This window comes from the organism of the source record quoted next, unplaced genomic scaffold, assembly GCF_019419815.1.
Source record: "Pyrus x bretschneideri cultivar Hongxiangsu unplaced genomic scaffold, Pyrus_bretschneideri_v1 Contig25, whole genome shotgun sequence".
In the NCBI taxonomy this organism is placed as follows: domain Eukaryota; kingdom Viridiplantae; phylum Streptophyta; class Magnoliopsida; order Rosales; family Rosaceae; genus Pyrus; species Pyrus x bretschneideri.
Genome location: NW_025999557.1, coordinates 1,454,514 through 1,465,013, shown reverse-complemented (window position 1 = coordinate 1,465,013; position 10,500 = coordinate 1,454,514). Strand labels below are relative to the sequence as shown.

General features: G+C 39.5%; 1 protein-coding gene across 1 annotated transcript; it reads left to right on the top strand.

Moving 5' to 3' along the window:
• The first annotated feature begins 3,733 nt into the window (after nucleotides 1-3,733).
• On the top strand, nucleotides 3,734-6,269 carry LOC103932717 (L-type lectin-domain containing receptor kinase IX.1-like). The gene has a single exon (XM_009342355.3). The coding sequence runs from the start codon at nucleotides 4,004-4,006 to the stop codon at nucleotides 6,113-6,115; it is 2,112 nt and encodes a 703-aa protein (XP_009340630.2). The 5' UTR covers nucleotides 3,734-4,003; the 3' UTR covers nucleotides 6,116-6,269.
• Nucleotides 6,270-10,500: the final 4,231 nt, after the last annotated feature.

Below are 10,500 nucleotides of genomic sequence, written 5' to 3'. Positions count from 1 at the left end.
ATATTAAAAACTAATAAAAGGGATAAAATTCTATACATCGAATGACAGTCAACCCTAAACCGTGGTTTTGAAGATCAATACATTCGTTGCTTTCATCATCAAAAACGCATTGAAAGCCAAAGTTGTTGATCATGTTTAGGATGACAAACACTTTACAGCAACTTTAAAAGCATGCTTGTTCAAAGACATAAGCTATAATCAAACCAAACAGAAAAATTAAATCTATTTCTACCAACAGGAACCATAATTTCCTACCAAAAATAACATATGTCAACAGATTTGTTAGCAAACGATTCACAGCGCATCGTATGTGAATGAACAAAAACCAGATGCATAATGTATGTTAGAGGGATATAAAAACTGAGCATTTGATTCACAGGGTCAGCACAACAACAAATAATAGGGTAATGATCAAAAAGGGGCAAAATGCATACAATTTGATTTATGCAGAGAAGCTATAACACTGAAAGACCAACACAACAGGAAGAAAAAGAGAAATGAAAAGGAAGTGGTATTATGAGACAGTGAAGAAAGCAGCACAAAATATCTGTTTTTCTGTCCCAATTTAGTAATTTAAAAAGAAATCTTGCACTCCCAACTAAAAGTTGAAGAACCGAACCAGAACCAAACAGAAAACAAAGCAGGAAAAAAAGCATGTTTCTGAGTAGGTTCAGACCAGAAACAGTGAAATAAGGGAAAATTCTGTCCAAATGGGACACTTAGCTTTGAAAGGAATTCAAGCTGCTAGCTGGGAGAAATACTCATGAATGCTTGCAGAGATAGCTTCCAGCTGGAACCAAATATCTGAAACCAACCCTAGGTTTAGGCGTCCCTTCCTGCCTCACTGTTTCTCTAAGTAGAGCTCACTGAGAGAAAAAAAAAAAAAAAAAAAAAAACCCAAATTCCGGGCAGCCCTACCTATTGCTTTGCTCATCCTACCCCTCCCCCTCTCCTCCAATTTTTCGTTCCAGAAGTCCTCGTCTCTCTTCTCTCTGGCATCGCACGACCCCTCTCTCTTCTCTCTGCCATCGGACGACTCCTCTCTCTGTCTTCTCCCTCGCATCCCATGACACCTCCCCTCTCTTCTCACTGGCATCGTTGCAGGCTAGGCCTGCCTGTGTTGGCCATCCATCCGAAAAACCCAACCACAAACAAAACCCACCAACCCAGTGACAGCCCAAACCCGCAAAGCCCATACAAAATCCTTAGAGCAATAGCATGTCCGTAAATAAAATGAAATTCGGATCCAAAAACTATTCATTTGTACAGTGCAATTGAAAAGCCTTCTTTAGACTAAAGTAATGATGTGTGTGTGTATATTTATATATTATCATTCTGTTATTGGTACAAAGTTAAAATGCATGAAGGAAAATCAGTAGGACTCTATATAAAATTGTCCCAATAACAAGCTAAGCCGTGACCAATACTCCTAGCAACACCCTTCAGTGCCCATTGGCAAAATTTCTAGCAGTGTTAGGTTTGAAAAAATAAATCACCCGACTAATAATTTTGTCGTATCGATGTTAGCCTTAACCGTGCCCGTAACTCGACTTGTGTACACAAAATTGCCACCACTAGACTGTCTACAATGGGAGGCCTAAGACATTATCTAGATCGTTATATGTTGATGTGTACAACATTGACCCCATAGATTTTCGAAATTGTTTGGTAATTTAAAATGAGACAAAAACACTGTTTACTTCACCAGTAAAAAACTGGCCCAAGGCTTCTACTAATCTATGGGCATTTTACCCTCAATAGCCAACGTTAGATAAAATTGAAACGAACAGGCGAATAATCAATTGGCTGAATAATTACTAATTGAACCATTTTTTACATGGATAATTCTTGAAGAAAACCTATAAATTAAACGAGAACTGAACGTACGCGATTCTTGACTTGCACACCAAAAATAAGAAGTTCAGTAAGAGCACTTCCACTGGGGTGGGATAAGCCGGCACACAACAAAAAAAATGGCCCAGCACCTAGGGAAGTCTCTCCAGCCCATAGGATTGCTTGGCACCCAGCCTAAGCTGGTCTCCAGGCCAACCCAAAATTGATAGACCTTGGGACCGACCCGTATGACACCATGCTGACGTTAGGGATGGAATCGGCGACTTGGATCTACGATTGTGATGCAGTCGTGAAGTGTGAGTCCACCATGGGGGAGAAAGAGAGTGTGTGCGTTCGAACCCGGAGAGGGATTCAAATCGCTGAGAGAGATCTAGCAACACCAAACCCTTGGACCCGCAAAAGCGAACAAAGGGAGAGAGATCTAAGGAGAGTTCAAGCTCTCGGCTTCAATGGTAGGACCTCACACCATGCACTGATGCCGCATGCAAGGCCATGGTTGGGTTCCTTGAGCTTTAGGGATTACAAAAATAATATTTTGTGTTTGATTTGTTGAAGGTTTTGAAGAGGAAGGAGAAGGAGAGCTCACGGAAGTGAGCTCGAAAAGAGAGAGAGAGAGAGAGAGAGAGAGAGAATAGAGAGAACCGGTCAAATGATTGGGTAAGGAAATAGGTTTTTAAAACCTATTAAAATCATTATTTTAAAGGTCCAATTGGAGATTCATTTTATTTAATCATATTTTAATAAAATGGATTATGCTATTTTTTGTTAGGGGTGGAGATGCATTTGGCCTATTAGTGTTTATTGGGGTCTATCACTGTTCACTAAGTGGATAAATGGGCTGGGTGCTGACGCAAGATCTTTAGGGATGGAATTGCTCTAAGGACATCCTTACTTTAAAAAACATCTCTAAATGAGTATATAACACTTATTAAATTACACTTGTTCGCTGACCAAAGTGATGGAACTTATAAGAAGTTATTCAACAAGATGCAATGTACTATGAAGAACTAATGCTATAAGAGTCGCCTAAAGACTCAGTTTGGTCTTCTTCAGGACCAGCAGTAGAACTAGACAACAATGAGAGTAATACTGGAGAAGCTATTTATGTGGCCACCTCTGCATAATCCCGAACTTTTCCTCGGCAGTCAGTCAATGAAGAAAGTTGAGTAAAACCAATAGGTAATTATGCTGAGTAGCCCAACTTATTTTACAAGTCCTTGCAATTGGTTCCTCCTCCCATTAATATGGAATTCATTCTAAAGAGTCGAGTTATCAATTGTCATTCTATTTCGAACCCTAATTGAACTCATCTATTCCATAACTTTGGCTCGTCAACCACGCGAAAAGAAACAATATACACACATTTAAACCTTCAATTCAACTCTCTCCAACTCTTGATTTCCTTTTAGGTGTTCCTGGCTGACTACCCAACGCTCATTTAAGTCCTATTATTTTTCGATGGGTAAAGGAATGACATGTTTGGGAAGCACTTCTGTTTACAAGAGTTTTCACTGGCTAGAAACGGTTTATTAATTGCATAACCAATGGTTGTATTAAAATCCTAGTGTTTCTTTGGATAACACTTGCAAAATGGTTGCTAAAGAAGCATCGAGCTATGTTGCGCCATGACCGGTCCGTATGCTATATATATGAATAGTGAAACTTGGAGAAACTAGAGGAACTATAGATGTCATTTGGCCTTTATTATCATTCTAGCTAGCAGATAAATGGCGACATTGCCATATGATTATTGACCTACTCTTTTATATATCAAGTCGTTCAAGTTTGGCGCTTAATCCACCAGGAGTCCAAGACAAAACTTATTAGTCCTCGGTCCCCACACCACAGGACTCGCCCACCTATGATCTTTACTGGTCCCGCCCTCTTGAATAAGTAGGAACAGATGCACAAGGATGGCTGGCATCTGCATCTACCCAAAGTAAATTATGAAACAAGTCCAACTATAATGTCAATTTGGTCGTTCTGATGAAGTCCGTCTAGAAACGAGTATCTCGATTTGAACAGGTAAGCAAAGTGCTGCTGATAAAAGTACTTTCAAAAATTGAACTGATCAACTTTCGCTTCTGTATTTTAGATGATCACAATTTGATCTGTAAAGCTTGCCAAAAAAAAAAAAAAATTGTTAGAAATGATTGTCTCACCAAGGCATCTCAAATTTCTCCTTCTTCTGTTGTCTCAATTATTTTCTTGTGCATCTCCATTATCCTTCAACTTCTCCACCTTTCCAAATGGCATCAACACCTTATCTCTCGAGGGAGATGCTTACATTGATGGAAAATTCCTTCGACTCACCAAAAGCACTGTTGACGACGTACATGAACAAAGTGTCGGTCGAGCCACCTACAGCCAACCCTTCCTCCTCCGCGACAAGGCCACAGGAAAGCTTGCCGATTTCACAACAAACTTCACGTTTGTCATCGATTCCCGAGGCAAGACACCCTACGCGGACGGACTAGCCTTCTTTTTGGCACCAAACGGGTCCTTACTCAACAGCACAATAGGCAGAGGCGGCAGTCTAGGACTCCCCGTCGACAACCTTCCCCACAACGTGTCAAAAAGTCAGTATCCTTTTTGGGCGGTGGAGTTTGATATCTACCGGAATGAAGTGACGTCCGTGGAAGATCCTGCCGGAGATCACGTCGGTGTAGACATCAACTCTGTGAAGTCTAAGATGACCGAATCGTGGAATGGTAGTATTACAAACGGACAAGTCAATAGTGTTGGCATTAGTTATGATTCTGCATCAAACCATGTTGGTATTGTTTTCACAAGTTATGTGAATGATGTTCAAGTGATGAAGCATATCGATTGCAGGGTTGATTTGAATGAGATTCTCCAGGGTTGGGTCATTGTTGGGTTCTCCGCTGCAACAGGTTCTCTGACTGCTGTGGACAAGATCAAATCATGGAGTTTTAATTCGATTCAACTGCATGAAGAGAATGCAACGAAGAACACTTCGGTGGTTCCTGAGCCGAGCCCCATTGTTGACCCCAAGTTAGGAAATGGGACCGATATAGGACTAATTTTTGGGTTGGGTGCCGGTGGGATTGTTTTCTTAGTTGGTGGGTTGGGTTTGGTTTGGTTTTTGATCTGGAAGAAGAGGGGAAGTAGTTCAGAAGATGGAATGGTTAATGACTGGATCGATAAGGAATTCCAAAAGGGGACAGGCCCGAAGAAGTTTTCGTACAGAACATTGGCAGCATCCACGAGTAATTTTGACGAAAGAGAGAAGCTTGGAGAGGGAGGATTTGGTGGGGTTTATAGAGGCTTCATAAAAGACTTAAACACGTACGTTGCTGTTAAGAGGATATCAAGCAAGTCTAGACAGGGGATGACGGAGTATGCAGCAGAAGTAAGGATCATCAGTCGGCTAAGGCATCGGAATCTGGTGCAACTCATTGGTTGGTGCCATGAAAATAGAGAGCTCTTACTTGTCTCTGAGTTCATGTCCAACGGCAGCTTAGATTCCCATTTGTTCAAAGGGAAAAGCTTGTTAGCTTGGGAGGCAAGAAACAAAATTGTTCTAGGTTTGGCATCCGGGTTGTTGTATCTACACGAAGAATGGGAACAATGTGTGCTGCACAGGGATATCAAATCCAGCAATATCATGTTGGACTCAAATTTCAACGCAAAACTAGGGGATTTTGGGTTAGCTCGGCTTGTGGACCATGGAAAGCAATCACAAACAACAGTTTTGGCCGGAACTATGGGTTACATGGCTCCTGAATGTCTTACCACAGGAAAGGCTAGCAAGGAAACAGATGTCTACAGCTTTGGAGTTGTAGCTTTGGAGATAGCTTGTGGGCGAAAACCCATTGATCCCATGTCGGGAAGGAGTAAAATGAATATGGTGGGGTGGGTTTGGGAGCTTTATGGAGAAGGGAAAGTCATTGAAGCGGCTGACCCTAAATTGTGTGGAGAGTTTGATGAGAAACAAATGGAGTGTTTGTTGATTGTTGGTTTGTGGTGTGCTCATCCGGATTACACGATCAGGCCTTCGATACGACAAACAATTCAAGTGCTTAATTTCGAAGTCCCATTGCCTACTCTCCCGTCAAAGATGCCGGTGGTTGGCTACTTTTCACCTCCGCTAACATTGTCAATTTCGTCTACTGATACTACAGATTTGGAAAGAGGGGAAACATATTCTTCAGGTTATCGTTACAACACGAATTCCTCACTGTTCACTAAATCATCTGCATCAAATTCTTCTCTATCAGCACACTTTGGTACACAATAAATTTTAATTTAATGATTCTGTTTTACGTATATAGAATTTGTTTAGTAATTTTTTTTTATTTTTTTTATTTTTTTATGTTTGATTATATTGTATATGCACTGGAACTGGAAAAACAAGAAGTTTCAGAGTGGACAAGCTCGACTCTGTTCTCCAAGCTGACTGTTCTACCCGTTTCTGTACTCAAAGTATTTAAAGAGGTCTTTATCAAATTCTAGAAAGAAAGAAAATTAGAACAAAAAGATTAGCAGAAAAACCCAACTTTCAATTCTGACTTCTGAATGCTAATTGCTGACCATTTCCATTTTTCAAGCACTCCAATGAATTCAATTCATTTTCCATATTGTACAAATTTTCTTTCCAAAATACATTTGCCCGGTTTATTAATTCGTTAACTTTGGCCCCGTCAACCAGTAGCAGATATCCAGAAATATGCTTCCTTACGGTGATGTAGAAACTCTCAAATATATTTTTTTTTGTACAAGCAATGCTGAGGGAAGGTAGGTTCAAACTCAAAACCTCGCATGCAAAGTGAAATGCACTTAAACCCTAAGCCAAATATATTGTTGTAACTAAAAGAAGTTTTGGAGTTTTAGTTAAGTATTAAAGGAAATGACTCTAGTCTTTTTCATTAGCATAATATTTTTGTTTAAGATGAAAGAAGCTCCCAAATAAGGATTAAGCTTTCAAAATTAATGTTTGGGCTGCTAATTAAAAGGGGCAATTTTAATGCCTTCGTACCAGTAGTTGTCCTCGTCTCGACCTCCTCTTCAAGGCATTTAATCGAACAAGTTGCAAACTTTCTCCAAGTTGAAAGAAAAGATCAATTCAATTGAGCAATTAAATGCGAGAGGGACGATGGAGTAGGCGCGACAGCCTGCACTGGCCCTCCGCCACTGCCGTTGACCACACAAACAAAACGAAGCAATAAATATATAGATAAGAAATTAAATCTGAAATGTACAACATATTAATATGGTCACCTTGTCAACTTCAAGATATCGTGGTCTTCTCTCCTCAGTAATGCTTATCTAAGAACGTAAATAAGAGGTCCTGTGAGGATCATTTTAATTAAAATTGTCATATTAATTCAAGGTAGATAGAGTTATAAGCTTAAATCTTTGATTTATAAAATTGTTTCACCCAATCAATTCTCTATGAAAGGGTAAACAACACGTTTACTCTTATGTCGTCCTCGTCTATACCTCCTCCTATCTCTCTTTTTCGGGGAAAAAAAACTCAAATCGTTTGATGCTGAAAGGGTTTCAAGTACCCTCCATATACAATTCATTCGCTTGGCGTATCTAGAAAATATAATTACAAAAATTAAAGGAAATTAATTTATGAAATTAAATGTAATATAATTAAATATTTAAAATAAATTGTGCAAACACTTATTTCGTCGTACTAATTAGCGTCGCTTTCATGTCTACTTGCGGATGCTAACAGTGCTTGATGCCATTTGTTCAAACTTGGCTGAAGATGTTTCTTCCATCTTGAAGAACAACTCTCGTGGTTTGTGGTATTCGGTGGAGCGGTGCCTTCGTAGAACTCTAAGTATTTTTTGGATACACGAATTCAAACACTTTCACTTGTTTGAGAACTCCCCCTCAAACTATCTTTTGACACCCATCTATAAGTCCTGCAAAGAGCTTCATCTTCTTTTCGGGTCCAAGCCTACCTTTCATTGCAAATGAGGCCAACTGAAAATTATTGAAAAAATTGAAGGAAATATTATTTGAAGAGTTAAGAAAATGTGAGAATTGAAATGGTGAAAATTTTGTGAGGAATGGTGTAGGAATGGCTTATGTATTTATCGGAAAAAATGAGAATTTTTTAGAAATTTCTAAAAATATTTTGGCCCAAAAAAAAAAAAAAAAATTCAAAAACTAACAATAACTGACGTCAACTAGCCATTGGGGTTTGAATGGGAGCTCGGCCCGAGGTTGGCTAGCTAACTGCTTTGGGCCGGCCGGTTGGCCTTTTGGCCCTTTTTTCTCCAGTGGGGCCCACGAACCCTTTGGCGTGGCCCTCGGTTGGAGATGATTTTTGGGCTATTTTTGGCCCTTTGAACCTTTCAGTTGGAGATGGCTTACGTGCAAAAGAGGAAGAATCTTTACAAGATGAGCGGCATGCCAAACAAGTGAAGACAAGAGAAGCCCTAAATTGGCTAATTTGTCAGCTACTGTATTCACTTCTCAAAATGTATGAAAGCAACAAAATACCCGCAATCGAAAAATACAATTTTTCCAACGTGTCTGGAAAAACCAAATTCATAATACTAATTACCTTGTTTAAAGAAAAATAAATCTAAAAACAATCCAAAGAATAGATCCACAAGGGAAAGTCGTGTGAAAATATTGAAATATAATTTTAATTCTTCGACAATAACGCCAAATCTGAGGCAATTTGCCTCTCCTTGTTCATAGGCCAAAAAAAAAAAATGACAGAGAGAGATAGAGATGGAGGTAGCAAGGGGATGCATAAAAGATGGTTAGGAGGATGACATGGACGAGTTTGTCTCCCCGGAGAAGACGACGTGGATTTGTGTTTGTGCTTTTTTTTTTCATTCAGTTTGCTAATCAGAGATTTGTTTAGTTGGAGTGAATTTGGATGACGTATGATAGGAAGTATTATAGCTCCACTAAACCGAAATTAATCATTGCACCCATTTTTTGGATTGGCACCCATCAAAACACCTGAAATAGGTTTCCAAGCACTTGTTCACCACTTCGGTTTGTCCATCACTTTAGGGTGATGAACTAAGCTCATGCACAGTTTTGAAACTTGTAGCTTGAAGAACTCTTTCCAAAAGGTACTAACAAAGATGGGGACCCTATCACTCATAATGGTGGATGATTGACTTTCCGTACATAGAGGCAATCAAAAAATAAAGTCCATACTTATCTATGTTCATACTTGTTCAGGAATAGGAAGTAGTTTTAGCAATCCAGGAAAGGCTATAGTCTCATATTTGTTTGACTGACACACATTGCATTCAACCACAAAGTTCTTTATATTAGCCTGCATGCTAAACCAATAAAATCATCTCTTGATTCTCTAAAAAGTCTTCAACACTATGTGGTGACCTGTTACTCGAGTTAAGTGGTGATATTCCATTACCAGTGGAGTTGGTATCATCTTCTTGAGTTTTCTGTAATCTTCATGCCTAACGTGTGTAGACATGTAAATTTCGTTACATGCAAATGATGCATCACAAAGCTCCACGTGGCATATGACTCATCACAAATGGGCAAGTCATCAATCACATGTGGCACAAATCAAGCAAAGGAAGAATAAAACTTCCCCAAAATTCGGCGAAGGAGGGGGGAATCTCTCCTTAAAATCGGCAAGGGGTCAAAATTGCTCCCAAAACCGGAAAGAAAGCTAAAGCATCTTCATAAAACAAGCAAGAATTGAAGATTGCTCACAAAATAGGCAACAAGCCCTATAGATTTCAGCCAAGCAAGAGAAAGTGGCTGAAATTAAGACACAAAACATGCCTAAATTTTCCCATGGATGAATTAAGACACAAATCAAAGCCAAATCCATCCAAAGGCAAGCTTTGAGAATTCTATAAATACAAGGTCCTAAGACAACAATGGGGTTGACAATTTCTACATTAAAGGGCCGAAATTCTCACAAAAGGAGAACATCTGTCAAATCTTTGAAGACTAATACGCTACCAAAGCCCTCCTCGAAGAACGCACAACCAAAGCCCAAACTTTTTTTCGACCAAAGCCGAAGCACACCCTTACAGAATCAACAAGCACTTGTGCCGATTCTTTCAAGATGTTGTTGCAAGCTTAAAACTTGTAACAGTGTTCGATTCAAGATCAAGTTTTTAAGACTCTTGAATCAATGAAATCCTACATCAACGCTACCTTTGCCGCAACCCAAAACCTAAAGTAAAGATCATCCACGCATTGTTTTAAGCTCAAAACTTGAAGCAATTGTTCAATCGTTCTTTCAAGATCAAGTCATCGCAAACCTTAGATCAACAACCTATGTATCTACATCAAATTTGAAGATTGAATCAGAGGAAAGTTGTAAACAAAGATTGTAACCCTACAAATTCATTAATACAAATCTACTTTGTACACGTGTTCTCGTTTCATTTGATACAGAATTTTCGTATTTACAAATTTGGCATACCCGGTAAGACCTCTCAGCCTCTCATCTCTGTCTTCAAATTTGCAAGAAGTGCAAATGGCATCAAGAAAGGATCAAGTTGTTCCCGCAATCAACGCGAAGAATAAGAACATCCTTGCTGCAAATGGTGGCACTTTGGGTGTCACAACCCGAAGTAAGGCAAGAGCTCTCTTTGCCGTGCCTTCCACCTCTACATCAAACCTGCCAAATGAGCAAGAGCACCCGAGTCACGAGTC

What these genes read in the sequence shown, in the direction of transcription:
- LOC103932717 (XM_009342355.3), top strand. Translation starts at nt 4,004, where the DNA reads ATGATTGTCTCACCAAGGCATCTCAAATTTCTCCTTCTTCTGTTGTCT.